This window comes from Naegleria gruberi, assembly GCF_000004985.1.
Source record: "Naegleria gruberi genomic scaffold NAEGRscaffold_1, whole genome shotgun sequence".
NCBI classification, from domain to species: Eukaryota; Heterolobosea; class Eutetramitea; order Acrasida; family Naegleriidae; genus Naegleria; species Naegleria gruberi.
In genome coordinates this window covers 1,319,398-1,334,611 of record NW_003163326.1, presented here as the reverse complement: position 1 = coordinate 1,334,611, position 15,214 = coordinate 1,319,398, and the positions used below count along the sequence as shown (strand labels likewise).

Sequence of the window (15,214 nt, the reverse complement as noted above, 5' to 3'; positions counted from 1 at the left end):
TATTTGTTTACATGTCATGAAATAATATTGCACATTCAATGAATTTAATAGTTTAACTTCAAAAAAAATGGCCAAGAAGAAAAAGCAAAACACACAAGAGAAAGCCAACACAAATGAAGTGAACAACACTCCAAATAGTAACAATAATAACAACAAACAGAATAATACTCCGAATAATAATAACAAGCAAAAGCCAAACAATAATAACAATAACAACAACAAAAAGCAAAAGAAGGCTCAACCTACTAATAATAACAACAAGAATGCAAATAATTCAACAAGTAACAATGTAAAATTGGACAATTCAAATAGTAATAAGGAAGTAGTCAACAAGCCAAATAATAATTCAAATAAGTCTGCCAATAACAACACTCCGAATACTAATAACAAACAAACCAAGAAAAAGAATAATGAACCAACAAATAACAACAAACCTCAAAATAATTCAAACAATGCAGCCAATAACAATAAGAAGCCTGATGATTCAAATAAGAAGAGTCAACCAACAAAGTCTGCCAATAACAACACTCCGAACACTAATAATAATAACAAACAAACCAAGAAGAAGAATAATGAAGCCTCAAACAACAAACAACCACAGAACAATGTAAATAATACTGTGACTCTTAATGATTTAACTTCTGAAGCCAACAAGGCAAATCGTAGTACTTCTGAAAAGGCTGCTGCTATCATTCATGAGCAAATGGAAATTCCAAAAGTCTTCTCCTACAAGAGAATTTCACCAAGAACCACCATGGACGCAAAGACTGAAGCTCTTGTTAAGAAATTAGGAAGAGTTGCTTTTAATTACAAGAAGAAAGACTTTTTTGAGCAGCAGAAACCTAGAATTACTCATGGAATCAAAAATTTGAAGAGAGCACTCGAGTCAGATTCTTCTTCTTCTTCTGAAGATTTGGAGGATTATGAGGTGGATCCAAAATTCTTTAAGGATGAAGAAGATTTTATTCCATCAGAGGAGGAAAGCTATTCAGAAAATAGTAGTGATGGTTATGATGAAGATGAGGATATGGAAAAATATGTAATGAACTATGACACTTATATGACAAAAAAACGAAGAATGCTGAAATCAATGGAATAAGGGTACTGATTTATAAAACACTTCAAAAAAGGGTTTTGATCAAAAATGATTCAATATCAACTTACAGTTTATATTACTCAGTTTACAATATTAACAAAAATCTGAGCTACATATTTATTAATAAATATTTCTGTAAGTTGACAAGAGTTGTTACACAATTTAAAATTTTTGTAATTTTAAAAAATCCTTTATTTGGTTGATTAGTTATTTAAATGTTTTTTTGGAGTGGAATTTAGGCTTGTTGTTTTTGTTCGGCAACAGGTTCAACTTTTTCAACAACAGTGGAAACAGCTTGAGCAGCTTGTGTCAATGCTTTTTGAACATTTGGATTTTGGAGGAATGCTTCACCATCTTGTTGGAGAGTTTGAATCCATTCTTGTTTACCAGCTTCATCCAAGAGATTTTGTTGAACAGCACTTTCAACACACTTGGCCATGTAGGAAATGGTGAACGACGTAATCTTACGTTCCTTGATTTCATTATATATTTTAACAGCAGTGTTGAATGAATTTGTTGTTTCATCATGATCCCGAATATATGTATTCATTTCAACTGGATACTTTGAACAAGCGTGGAGCATAACATTGTATGATTTAACATCCTTTTGGCATTTTTTCATGTAATTAAAAACTTCAAAAGCTTCTTTCATTTGACCTCCTCTATATCCGATTGTGTACAACAACATTTGAAAAACTTCAGCCTTTGGTCTGGCCTTGGTTTCTGAGATTCTCTTAAAGATAGTGTATGCTCTCTTCCAATTACGATTCTTCTTCAGAACAGACAATTGTTGAAGAATAAAAGTATTGTTAACTTCAGGTTGTTGTCTAGCATATTTAATTCTACCCTTTCCGTCCACTTTTTCCTTTTCCTGTTGTTCATACCAGAGTTTAGTTCTAACTTTTCTAGGGATGGCATAACATCTAGTTTGTTGAACATTGAGTGATGATGTAAATTGAAGAAGAGATGATTGGGAGGAATTTAAAGCAACAACACCAGATAATTGCTTGGAAAAGCCTCGAGCGAACAAATTTGAAGAACCCGAGACGGTTTTTAATGATGAGGAGAGTGAGAGCAAACCTTGTCTGAACATTTTTTTAAAATAACAATAAAAAATTAAATTTCTTTACAATTTTTAAAAAATAATTATTGTTGTTGCAAGTAATTACATGTGATTATTAGTGAAGACACAGTGCATACATGTTGATGGATACTCAAGGCCTTCTTCTTTGCTATACTAATTAAAAATGAATTGTTAACCTTTCATCATTACATATTCCGAATGGGTAAATTTAAATTAATTACTTTAGAATCAAAAAAACTACTATTTGATATCATTGTTGCAATTAATTACTTGTGAATATTATTGAATGAATTAGGTGAATTTATTTACAATTAATTAGTGATTGAAAAAGAGCAAAATTTTCCGATAGAGTAGGCAAATGAGTCCAATATGCTTGAAAAGGAGGATTTCTTCATGGAATTTTCAATATCATCAAGATAGGTGAGCATATCATTATCAGACCAAGGTTTGAGGAATGGCATTAACACAGTTTCAATCATTGCCTTGAGTACTGATTTTTTGGAATGGTATTCAGGAAGGAGGTGGTTAGAATGTTGGAATCTCTTTGAAATGATGCACCAAGTACAATATCCTTTCATCACTTCATCGATGGATTCAAATTGTTTGGAGTTGTCTGGGTTGGAGGATTTGATTGTTTCCATTTGTTGCAATTTCTCTTTGATTAATTCCAATACTTCATTGAGGGATGAATCAAAGGCTTCAACTGGGAGTTGTTTAAGTTGGCTGTATGACATGCCCTCTTTCAAGCCCTTATTCAAAATGATATAATTGTTAACAACCTTCTTGGCATCTTTAGCGATTGAGGCAACATCATTGAACAAACTGATAATGTCACATGCCAAGTGGTTATATTCAATGACGTGATCGCATGTATCGATCTCTGGAATGTCATTAAAGAAATTATTAATAGTAAAGAAAAGAGAGGACATTGAGTCGACTCTTCTTTCTTTCAAAAAGGCAAGCAAGGTTTCTTCAGAGACAAGTCCATTATTTTCGCATTCATTCTTTGCCTTCTCTATGAGATTGGTTCCAACGGTCAAGAATTCTAAAATCTTTCCTCTAATTCCATCGAATCTACTGTCTTTGATCAAATTATAGACGAGTTTTCCCATCTTGTGAGCTGGGTTTGTTGCTTGTACAGATTCACCTCTAAATATCATGCAATGTGATTTCATCTCTTCAATAGAGATGTCTGTAATCTTCTCATCACATGCATCGTCAACAATCGAAATATATGCTACCAATGGGATAACAATATCTGCAAATAACTTCTCATCTTGTTTGACCATAGTATTAAAGCAGAGAACCAACCACTGTGAAAGATCATATGATCCACAGTATGTGTACTTGTTGTCTCTGAATTGTAAAGCAGTACCAATTAGATTGCTGAAAAGGAGAGAACAATGTTGATCAGATTTCTTCTTATCCAAAGGAACAAAGATTGATGACTTGATTTGATTAAAATTGACTTGAGCTTGCATTTTCGTTGTGTTTTCTTGTTGTGTGAAATATATTATTGTTTGGTTGTGTTGTTTTTTTTTGTTGTGAAATATAGTTATCTGTTCGCGTGTTAAAATAGCTTAATGCAAATATTTTTACACACTGTTTGCAGAAGCAAGTTTTTTTGTGACGGATTTGCACACAAAAAAACTTGCTTCTTTCAAACCTTCCCGCCTACTTTCTAATACGGTAATATTTAATTTCATTTTTGACCAACGTAAAAATATCTCCTCAAAAATCAACATAATAGTAATATTTATAAAATTTACAGATGGTGAGTTGGTCGAGTGGTCTAAGACGACACGTTAAGGTATGATTAATACCGTGTTCCGCAAGGGCGTGGGTTCAAATCCCACACTCATCAAATTTTATCAGTCCCACACTCATGAAATTTTTTTTCATTATTGTCATTATTGTCACCACATATCATAATCCAAATACAAGGAATCAAATTTTCATTAATTAAGGAGACATTTGAAGAGACATTGAAGTTATTAAGCCTTTAAACAACTGATTCATCAGCCACAACATTAGAGCATCAGTTCTTGTTAATTTCAAAGTTGCTGCACGGCAAGATTCATTGTAAATTTGAAAGTACCAAACTCAACCATAACTTACCAATAGAAACAATAACCCCAATGACATTTGAAATATGAGAATGTAATTTACAATGATTTCGGAACTAAAATGATTGGATATTGATTGTTGTTGAAAGACGCACAGAATTCACAACTCAGGCAAACTCAATAAAAGCTGCTGAAAACCTTGGCCACCTGGAGAAAGTATTAAAAAAACAACAATGAAAGTTTCTAATATAATTTTACTCATTTGTCTATTCCTCTTCACTTTTGCTTACGAGTTGACTGTTGCCACAAGTGATACTTCCAACATTCCCCAACCAGTCAATTTATTTCAAAAGAGAGCATCCCAAGCCACATGTTCCTGTCCTAGATGTGGAGGAAGTGTAACCTTATCCTTCCTCTTCTCAATTGAAGTTAAATGTCCTACCAAATGTCCAACTGGTTATTATGTCAGTGCAATGGATCTCTTGGTTTCACCAAAAGGTGACTACCACACCTACATTATTGAAACAACATCCACTGATACCTCTGTCAAGGTGGCTGAATTTTCTAAAGAACAAACCAGGTACAATGTTGGAGAATGTTTCAGTGCCTCTAATTCCTTAATTCTTGATACCACTGATTACACTACCAAACTCTCATGTAAGAATAGCATTACCTCCTGTTCAGTTGATGTACAAAATTATTGCGCTTGTTCCAAATCTGCTTCAAAATTGCTTATTATTGCTCCTTCACTTGTTGTGGCTGGATCCAAATTCACACCTGAAGTTAGAATTGTCGATAGTGATGGAAATGTTGTTCCAAGAAATTATTTAATTGATCTAACCTACCCTGGTTCTTTACACTCTTCCATGGCTTCTAATGGTATTATGAAAGGTCCAGAAATCACTGCACCAAGCTCTGGTACTGTTAAATTATTCGCTTCTATCAATACCCAATTTATGTCTGCTCCTTCATTGACATCTGCTGAGTTTACAGTGACTGCCACTCAATCTCAATTCACTTGTTATGGCATTGCACCTTCCAGTACTACTGTCAGTAAAGGAACATGTAGTGGTCAAGATTTGTGTACATGCTTCTCAGGATACACTGGTAGTAAATGTGAAACCTCCACCACAGTCACCCAACCCAACCTTCCAGTATCAAACTCTCACTTCCATCCTCTGTGAATAGTGGTGCAGCATTCACTGCAACTGTCTCAATGTTGGATTCGAGTGGAAATACTCTCAAATCAGGTTCAGGAACTATCACTTTGGAAATGGTAGGATCATCTGGTATTACAATAACTGGTGATAAATCTAAAGTGGCAAGTGAAGGTGTTGCTTCCTTCTCAGTTCAGTTGTCAGCAACAGCTGCATCTTCAGCCTCTCTTAAGGCAACTTATCAAACACTTTCAGATACCAAATCAATTAATGTTGATATTTCAAGAACATCACAAGCAGCTACCATTTGGAGCTATTTATTCACAATTACCTTTGTTGTAATTTTATTGGTAATCAATTAATAAACACCATTTTACAAACAAGTGATAACTTCCATATGAGCACTTCAATTGAGTTGAACAGCGCACTAATTACAATCAAAATAAGGGATGTCGATTTGTACATCACGTTGCTAGTCCATACAAGTTAACTGTGAAGGATCCACAGCTAGAGTTGGTGGATCCAGCTGTGAAAGGAACGTTGAATATTCTGAATGAATGTATCAAGCTCAGATTAGAACAATCATCTCAAGATCACAATAGACTGCAAAGGATCATTATTACTTCATCCATTGTTGCTATATGTGATACAGCAGAGAAGGATAAGATTTATACTGAGGATGATTGGAATGAATTGTCAACTGTGGATAGAAATCCTTATTTTTATTCGAAAGTCACTTCAGAGAGCCTTGGAAGTTGATGAAAGAAATGCAAACTAAACATGGAGAAGATTTCATTGAAATGGCAACTATTTGTCCAAGTGGTGTAATTGGTAAGCCAATTCTTCCACAACAAGTCAACCAATCCCATGACATTTTAGCTAAAATTCTCAATGGCGAAATGCCAGCCAGCACTAATTGACATGCACATGACATTTGTAGATGTTAAAGACGTTGCTCTTTCACATGTGAAATGCATGGAACTGGACATGGACAATCAACTTAGATTTTTACCATCCAAAGGAGAACGTTTCATTTCATGTGGAGATGAAACTATTTCAATAAGACAAGTATGTGAAATAATCAAGAAGGAATTCCCAGAAAGAAACTTTCTCAAAAAATTACCAACATTATCTTTGGAAGGAGCACTTGGAAGTCTATTAGTGAAGGGAATAGCTCTATTTCAACCAAAAGGAATTAGACAAGGTATTAATAGTAATCTTGGAAAGCCATCTTATTATTCGAATAAGAAGATTAAACGAGAATTGGGTTTAACTGAATTCATTGGTAATAATGTAATGATTAGAGAAACAGTTGAACACTTGTTAAGGATTAATATTGTAAAGGATTAGTTTAGCAAAAAATCCTATTCTTAATGAGAAATCAATTAAATTTATAAATTTGTTTAGTAGTGCGTCTTTAATCAGTATGTATTTTGTAAACATGTAAAATCTTGTTATTGGCACTCAAAACAAATAGTTCACTTGTTTCCTTATTGACAGCTATTTGTGTGCAAACAAAATCAATTGGGTAAGAATACTTTTCAATGAGATTAGTATCCAATACAGAAATATAATCCTTTCCAATCACAAATAACAGTCCAGTCAACTCGTTATCATAATACAATCTATACACTCCTTCTTTCTTCAAAGATCTGAAACCAATATCCTTATCAGAATACTCTCCATCTTTCAATATTAATTTCTCAATAGTATTTCCGTCATGAATCAATACAGAGTTATCTGGTCCAAATACTGGAAATGTGAATGTTTCTCTATTGATCTTGAAGTTATCACTCAATTTTACTCCAGTTTCCAGATCAAAGGATGTATTTTCAGGAAATACAACTGGAACATAGGCAGACAAGAACTCATACTTTGGAAACACATGAATTGCACCCCTCGTTTTATCAATGATCATGCAACCAAATGACACATTCAACTTCCAAATAGCTTTTGATGAATTCCACTCATTTAACACATCCCTCATGTCATGTTTTTGAACACCTTGAGTGAAACAATAGAATATCAATGCAGATCCATAACTTTGCTTTCCATCCTTTTTATATCCATTCTCGATATAAATCTGGAAAGGGTGGAATGGAGAATCGTTAAATTCAATAACTTTCTTTTCACCTTCAATCATGTCAATCGTCACCAAATTGTTATTGTAAGTATCACCAATAATGATCTTTCCATTGTAAATCACAATTGTTTCTGGAGTATTCATCTCTGCCAATGAATAACTTTTGATCTTCTCGAATGACTTGAATGGGATAAATTTGTGGATGGATTTTCCTTGCAGTAATTTGCTTTCAATAGTTTCGTCCAAGACAACCGAAACTGAGTCGTTTAACATTTTTTTTGAAAATTGTAATGTCTCAGCCCATTTCATTATAATTGACGAATTGAATTGCGCACTTCAGAGAGAAAATTGATAATGTAACACTGAATCTTCATTTAGAAAATATTGACCATGATAACAAGATTTCAGAATAGGAAATAACAAATCCAATTCATAGGCAAATCAAAGTATTCTGTCAATTTACTACATTAATAATTCAATTCATACTCAACGAAAAGATAACTATCTTAAACTTGTGATGATGTTATTAGTAATCAATGTACTACTTCTATTATGAGTCTAGATTCAGCCAGTTTATAAGCAAAGTTTCTAACATATAAATATTAAAGTCACCAATATGTGAATTCACATCAAAATAAGTGTGTGGGGTGGAGTTTGTATACTTTACACTTCGATTGTTTTATTGTTCAATAATTTGATATCGGGCTGAAAATCAACACTGGTATCAGATTTGCCAATGGTAAATTGACATGATGACAAATATTTGATGAATAATATGATGTTTATTAGTGGTTTAAATAGTAGTACTAGAAGAGTGTATTCCAATTGACGAAGCACTTGTTGGGTAGTGTAGAAAAATCAGCACGGGATCAAAGACCCATTTCTTGAATTTTTATTGTTGTTGTAAAATCTAAAATCGGGTAAAAACAGGAAATTCAGAAAAGCCTTTAAAAAAAATGATCAACATTCACCTCTCGGATATTCCCAATGAAGTCTTGTTTGATCATCTCCTTCCCTTCATTCCACAACATCATTTAATCGCTCTCAAGTCTACCAATCATAATTTTAACAAATTAATTTGGAATTATTGGATTACCCACAAAACTTCGTATATTCTTCCCTACCGAGTTAAAGCTGGTCAATTGGAAAATATTAACAAGTATTATCTATCAAAATTAGTAAATTTACAAGAAATTAATAGTAGAGAAAGTATTGATAATGATGAAATTCAGGCTAGAGAAGAAATTGATGATTTATCATTCTTTAAAATTCTCCGATCTTTAAATTGTAAAATTAGAAAGCTTGATTTGTTGGCGTGTGATGCCTTTTCTGGATTCTTTTTACAAGATGCCATTGATGAAAAGCTTCAAATGGTGAATAGTCTTGAAGAGTTGTTGATGTGTGGTTTTGATTTTCATATTGAAAACCTTTCACTTTCATCATTTTCCAATTTGAAACAATTAACTTTAATAGGAAATGGTATTTCAGTGGATATCAAGGTAACATTTCCTTCAAAATTGGAGAAGTTAGTAGTTGATTACATATTACCAACAGCAGTTTTAAAAAACATTCCAAACCAATGCCCAAATTTAATGGAATTACGTTTGAGAGGTGTTTCAGAAAAGAATGCACAATTTTTAATGAAAAATTTACCTAAACTTTCTTCGTTCCATTTCATGTATCCAGAGATACCTGATGTTCAGTTAACTAATTCAATTTTCACTACTTTTAAGGAACCTCTCAAGTTGAAATCACTTTCTTTATTTGTTAGAGCAGATATAACTGTTCCAAATAATGCTTTTGGAAAAATTGTTGAACATTTGACAGATTTGAGTTTATTTATTGTTGGAATAGAATCTACCAAAAATAATAATTCATTATTAGAGGCAATTTGTTCTTTACCAAATTTAAACAAACTAAAGCTATTATTCATGACAAGAGTTTCATTTTCAAAAGATTTAATTAAGAAACTTTCCGACACCTCAAGTTTTAATCGTTTAGAAAGTGTATCCTGTGATTTAGTGGAAGGAGCAGGCATTTTACTTCCAGTACTTGTTGGAAGGTCCCTCAAAGAACTTTCAGTGACTGGATTTGAAAATCAAATGAATTTTGAATTCCTTTCCAAATGTCAAAATGTTAAATCACTTCACTTGGATGCATCGATAGAAAATCACAATTTAGAAAAGGTGATTGTTCCTTTACCTCATCTTGAATCAATCACTGGTAATTTGATCACATCTGAAATTGTAAAGAAACTAACCAATAAGAAGAAACTTAGAAATTTATCAATGGTATATGATCATGCCATCAGTCTATTAGAGTTTACAACTCTAGAGACACTGAATATTTTAGACATGTCAGTTCCATTTCCAAATCATTTGATACTTCCACTTAGAATATATACCTTGTCAATTTCATCTTTTGAAAATCCTTCAGGATCTGAAATGGGATTTGTTAAGAATATTCAATCATTAACTCAATTAAGAGTTTTAAAATTGAAACAATCATCCATTCAAGATGAAATTGTGAATGAATTATGTACTAATGATTCTCCTATTGAATCCATCTATTTTAACGGTTGTTCTCAACTCACCAATCAATTACTCTCTACATTTAAATCCATGAAACAATTAACATTATTACTTTTAGTGGATTGTCCTCAATTCAGGGATATCAATGAAATCTCATTGTTGGAACATGAAAGAGATTTTCACTTTTTCTGTACCAAGATTAAGGAAAGAAAATTCAATATGGAACGTGCTCTCAAAACTATTACTGAAAATTTACAGAGTATCAAAGTAGAGAGTGCCAATCATCTCTTTGAAGAATTGAATGCAACTCTTATTCCAAATCTATTGAAGGAGAGAAAATTAGTGGAATTGAATTTATATATGAGTCGCTTGTTGGATTTACCCATCAAAGATGAATATAGATTCACTATATTATGCTATACTTTACAATCAGTATTTAGCTTTGACTATATGAACGGATCGTCCTTTACAAAATTGTTAAAATATTTCGCCAACAAGATTGAGAATGGTAATTTCGCATTTGATAGAGAAGCATTAATCTATTCTCTATCTAAGGCACTTCCAGTATTCATTGCATTGAATTCAACAGTGGATACCTTTTTAGCATTGAGTATTTTATTGGATTTTAATGTTCCACACATTATTGCTAAGCATTTTGCAAGAATTGCTGAGGATTTATTAGATTTATCTGGTGTTAAAAAATATGTTGATAAATTTATGAAGAAATGTCTAGAAAATAAGATTAATCTACATCAATCATTTTCACATGACAGTATCTCTCAGTTTACAAGTAATACAAGGTTCTCTACTTTGAGTAGACCTTTTGGGTTGATGGTTGCTAAGGCATATAACAATAATTTTCTATACACTGGCGAGGGTGGTACTGGTATAAATAATGTCATTCCACAATATACTCCAATACCTGATTGTTGGAAAGGAGAGAATACATTCACAACATGTATTGAAATTTCAAAACCAATCAAATGGGAAATGTACAAAAAGGTTCATTCTGAAACTTTCAAAGCATTTGGATTTAATTGGTTTATGACTATTCATAGTGGAGAAGATAATACATTGGCAACATGTTCATTATATTTACAATCGACACAACATGAAGATGATTCTTCCTCAGTATTGGAATATTTGAGAGTTGATGTTGCTTTTTTCCCTTATTACTATTCAAATCATTACTCTGTACACTCCCACAAATTTCAGCATGCCTTGGATAATATTTCACAAAATCATTTTTCCATTCTCTCCACAGAATTCAAAAATGATGCTTATGACTACAAGATTGTTGTATGTATGAAGTTATTGGAGAAATCACCATCTTTAAATAATACTCTCTCAATGAGTTCAGCATCACCACTCTATGGAGTACATCCATGGATTGATAGACAATTATCCAAGAATATACCAATGAGTCATCATAATATTTCTATTCTCACTCCACTTGAAGTATTGGAGGATTACAATTTCTCCTCCAATCTCTTTAACGTATTTGGAAATAATATTAATATCTACCTGACACCTATATCAAGAAAAAGTGGATTATTTTCTATTGATCTATTAGAAGTGTTTAAATCCACTGACATTTTTAAAATTAAATATTTAATTGCAAATGAATCATTTGATAGAGAAAGTATTCAAATTAGAAAGTATAATAGAATTGAATTGAAGAATTATCAAGAACGTAAAAGTGGAACGTCGCTTTATTTTGATTCAGAGGAATTTTGTGATTTGCTGAATCCATCATTTTACAAACCAACAATAATAGAACAAAGTGGAAAATACTTTAACAAGTATGCATTTCAAATTGTATTCTTTTTAGGAAATACAACAAGTGGTCTTGAAATTGCAGATGAATTTGAAGATGATGAAATAATGGGCGAATGGGAAGATGTTTAAACATTAAAAATTGGAATGGATATTTATTTTGGACAATATTTTGGAACAGTATATAAAGATAAATCAGATTGACCAATAACAAAATCAACATAATCAGTTGCACCTGGATCATTAGCTTGATTAGTGGAACGTAATGGAATTCTATCTTCCATTTTATCTGCAACACGATGATAATATTTCATTCCATCCAATTCATCAACATTTGGAAATTCCCAACAATCAGAATATAATCCCCTGAATAAACTTCTTCCAATATAATGAGTCATTTGTAACCAATGAGGTGAAATTAAAGGTAAAGTTTTGGATCTAATCCAACATTCATTAGATTTTGGATAGATATACCAAACAGTTGAATTCCACCATAAAATAGTAAAGTTTGTACTTCCCCATTCATTATTCATACTATAATAGGAATCAAAGAAATCAAATCGACCTAATTGATTCTTATAATCATAGTATAGTTTGGTCCATTGAATATCTGTGTTGAATGGTGTGATTTTTAGTAGTGTAGCATTGAATTGTAGTGGCCATATTGGATAGGTTAAATCTTTGGATTGAATGTTAATGTTACGTTGTAAAGTGGATGGTTGACTAGATGATAATTCTTGTATTTTCAATAATTGAAAAGGAAGTGTGTTTTCATAGGGTTTGGTACGTGGAGTTGAATAGGATGATGAACAAGTAATTACAAAGCTAATAATTATTGTTGCAATGACAAGTTGAATGGTGACTTGATTAAATTGTTTCATTTTTTTTAACAGTTAATATTAAAGTTGAAGAGATGAGCACTATTTATATGGATTCATGTTTGTGGGGATTATGATAAGAATCGTCAATAGTCGTCCAATCATCTGCCACGGAGTTGTCAATAAATTACAAAGTTAAATATGGAAGGTAATCTATATTGGTAGGTTGGCGCCAAAATATTTACCTTTATTTTGGAGATCAAAAAAGGAAGAAATTTGACGATCATGGTTGAAATTAGTTATCGGAATATCCCTAACTTCTATCACATCCAAAAACAAGCAAAGATAGCAAAATTTAAAGCAATTTATTATCATTCAAAATAAAGGAAAATATTAATTTTCCTCTTGATAAAAAATTCCGAAATGGTTGTTAAAACGACAAGATTTTTGGGAGAAGGGTTTCACCGATAAGAAGAGTAAAAGTAGAAAAGATTTTGATGGATATTTTATTGAAACAATTGAAAAACTGGATCAATTGGATTGAACCATGGGAAAATGATGAAGATGTTGTTTTGAAAGCAGTGGAAATGGATGATTATGTGATTAATGAATTACCTGATAAATTTCGAACGGATAATCAATTCCTGATGAAGGCAGTCTTAGTGAATGGAATGAATTACAAATATTACAGTTATGGTTTAAAAACTCTTATTCAAAATTTGGATGAATTTGAGATTGGATTGGTGGCGAAGAGAGCATGTTGCATTAAAATTATTGAGAAAAAGGTTAACTCTGAAGAAGAATTAGAGAAAATTGTTAAAATTAATCCATTTGTATTAAATTTCATTCCAAACTTTGAGATGACCTTATTGAAAAAGGCAGCAAAAGTATTGGTGGAACAATTCAAGAATATTGAAAGAAATGGTGGGCAAATTGAATGCAGAGATTGGAAAGACTTATTGGAAAAACTTGAAAAGAGACCAAATATGTCTGTAATGGCAAATAAGATATTCATTTATGAAAACTAAATTCAAATTAAAATCTCACAAAGCACAAAAATAAAAAGATCTGAATTTTCTTTCAATACATCTGTATCTGATTCTTGGGGTTGAATCGTAGAGGTAGAATTAAGTTTTGCAATACAATGTCAAAAATATTTATCTTAAATAAATATCTGCTTTTGATAGTTCAGGAGAATCATTCCAAAAATAGCTTTTGAACTTCCACTCTTTCCAAATCAAAGTTGGTGCTGTGTATGTTGCCTCACATGATGCACAAGGAGTCATACCGAATCTAGTATCACCAAGCAAGCAATAATCACTTCCTGACATTGTACAGCCAGTGTTCTCCTTATGAGCAAGCAACAGATCAGTTAGTTTTGTTGTTAATACTTTACAATTTGCTCCATTTTTCCATCCCAAAATATTTGTTACACTATACTCATCACGATCTGAATCTTTCCACATTAAGTCAGGATTGGCATTTCTGAAAATGGCCCATTTATCATCTGCCATTGACGAACCATCATTGAGTGGCTTTACAACATCAGAATATTTTGGAGGAATTGATTTGTTTCTTGATGAAATTAAAATCCAACCTCCACCATTGAATTTCTGCTCACAATGAACTACAAAACTTGGATAGTTATTATCTGGTTTGATCCAATAGAGTCCACTCTCATTAAATGTTGAGAGATATTCTTTACAACTTCTTGCAACAGTTCCATTCGCATACATTCTAATGGTGTCAACAACAAGGTTGTTTGATGGAGTTGGATAGAGACATGTATTATTGGAGATGCATGTACCAGAGCCTGAGCACACAGAGCTGTTTGTTGCAGGAATGGAATAACATATTGGAACAGAACAGTTTAACCCAGTCCAATCTTGATCACATACACATTTAGCTGTTTGATTATTACTTATATATTTTCCATGATATGAACATGTAGGAACGGTGCAGTCATCTCCTCCAAACATATTACATTGATTGCTCAATACAGACATTTCAAGAGCGAGCATGCTTCTAGCAGTTGTTAATTTTTTCAATTGAGCTGCTCTTGTTTGAACAATTTGAGGAATTAAGGTCGAGTTGATGTTTGCAAAATTTAACATATCAATCGCCTTTGTGAGACGTTGCCCAAGAGTGTCTATCTTTTCATATTCTGATTGAATATCGAGGATGTAAGCTCTTACAGTCGTATTACTGGCGCAAGTAACACAACCAACCAAACAGAAAAGCAAAAGAATAGCTAAAGTAGAAGATTGCATCTTTTTTCTTGTTTGGTTTTTCACAGATAAGCCGTGCGTCTGTGCATCGACAGATATGTGGAACATGTTGCTTGGTTACTTGGTTGTGAAAGGGCGAAAGCTACTGGTCTTTACCTATGGTCCATTTTTATCTGTTTACAGTATTTGGATATTTGAAAAGGAAGGAATGTTACTGTTTTTGAAAGTTATTTTCTCAGCTGTAGAATGATACTGAGCCTACTGGAATCTGCTTTGATGGACACCAAATTTTAAAATGAAATAAGGAACGGTAATGGTTTTACCATAAACACAGTAAATGGATTTGTTATCCTCACAGTCTGCCTAATAGCCCAG

At 32.5% G+C, this 15,214-nt stretch overlaps 9 protein-coding genes and 1 non-coding gene across 10 annotated transcripts; 6 read left to right on the top strand and 4 right to left on the bottom strand.

Moving 5' to 3' along the window:
• Positions 1-67: 67 nt before the first annotated feature.
• Positions 68-1,099, top strand: NAEGRDRAFT_61607 (uncharacterized protein; the record flags this gene model as incomplete). The annotated part of the gene is made up of 1 exon (XM_002683556.1): positions 68-1,099. One exon carries the CDS (start codon positions 68-70, stop codon positions 1,097-1,099), a length of 1,032 nt encoding a protein of 343 aa, XP_002683602.1.
• Positions 1,100-1,331: 232 nt separating this feature from the next.
• NAEGRDRAFT_61606 (uncharacterized protein) lies at positions 1,332-2,189 on the bottom strand (the record flags this gene model as incomplete). Its single annotated transcript, XM_002683244.1, has 1 exon — positions 1,332-2,189. The coding sequence occupies one exon, from the start codon at positions 2,187-2,189 to the stop codon at positions 1,332-1,334; it is 858 nt and encodes a 285-aa protein (XP_002683290.1).
• Positions 2,190-2,491: 302 nt separating this feature from the next.
• NAEGRDRAFT_61605 (uncharacterized protein) lies at positions 2,492-3,661 on the bottom strand (the record flags this gene model as incomplete). Its single annotated transcript, XM_002683243.1, has 1 exon — positions 2,492-3,661. The coding sequence occupies one exon, from the start codon at positions 3,659-3,661 to the stop codon at positions 2,492-2,494; it is 1,170 nt and encodes a 389-aa protein (XP_002683289.1).
• A 292-nt stretch (positions 3,662-3,953) lies between these two features.
• Positions 3,954-4,044, top strand: NAEGRDRAFT_t4. Its single transcript has one exon. It is a non-coding gene; the product is annotated as a tRNA-Leu (tRNA).
• Positions 4,045-4,479: 435 nt separating this feature from the next.
• Positions 4,480-5,430, top strand: NAEGRDRAFT_61604 (uncharacterized protein; the record flags this gene model as incomplete). The annotated part of the gene is made up of 1 exon (XM_002683555.1): positions 4,480-5,430. One exon carries the CDS (start codon positions 4,480-4,482, stop codon positions 5,428-5,430), a length of 951 nt encoding a protein of 316 aa, XP_002683601.1.
• Positions 5,431-6,324: 894 nt separating this feature from the next.
• NAEGRDRAFT_61603 (uncharacterized protein) lies at positions 6,325-6,753 on the top strand (the record flags this gene model as incomplete). Its single annotated transcript, XM_002683554.1, has 1 exon — positions 6,325-6,753. One exon carries the CDS (start codon positions 6,325-6,327, stop codon positions 6,751-6,753), a length of 429 nt encoding a protein of 142 aa, XP_002683600.1.
• A 67-nt stretch (positions 6,754-6,820) lies between these two features.
• Positions 6,821-7,759, bottom strand: NAEGRDRAFT_61602 (uncharacterized protein; the record flags this gene model as incomplete). Its single annotated transcript, XM_002683242.1, has 1 exon — positions 6,821-7,759. One exon carries the CDS (start codon positions 7,757-7,759, stop codon positions 6,821-6,823), a length of 939 nt encoding a protein of 312 aa, XP_002683288.1.
• Positions 7,760-8,442: 683 nt separating this feature from the next.
• NAEGRDRAFT_45265 (uncharacterized protein) lies at positions 8,443-11,925 on the top strand (the record flags this gene model as incomplete). Its single annotated transcript, XM_002683553.1, has 1 exon — positions 8,443-11,925. The coding sequence occupies one exon, from the start codon at positions 8,443-8,445 to the stop codon at positions 11,923-11,925; it is 3,483 nt and encodes a 1,160-aa protein (XP_002683599.1).
• Positions 11,926-13,108: 1,183 nt separating this feature from the next.
• NAEGRDRAFT_61600 (uncharacterized protein) lies at positions 13,109-13,639 on the top strand (the record flags this gene model as incomplete). The annotated part of the gene is made up of 1 exon (XM_002683552.1): positions 13,109-13,639. One exon carries the CDS (start codon positions 13,109-13,111, stop codon positions 13,637-13,639), a length of 531 nt encoding a protein of 176 aa, XP_002683598.1.
• A 129-nt stretch (positions 13,640-13,768) lies between these two features.
• Positions 13,769-14,881, bottom strand: NAEGRDRAFT_61599 (uncharacterized protein; the record flags this gene model as incomplete). The annotated part of the gene is made up of 1 exon (XM_002683241.1): positions 13,769-14,881. One exon carries the CDS (start codon positions 14,879-14,881, stop codon positions 13,769-13,771), a length of 1,113 nt encoding a protein of 370 aa, XP_002683287.1.
• Between the last annotated feature and the right edge of the window lie 333 nt (positions 14,882-15,214).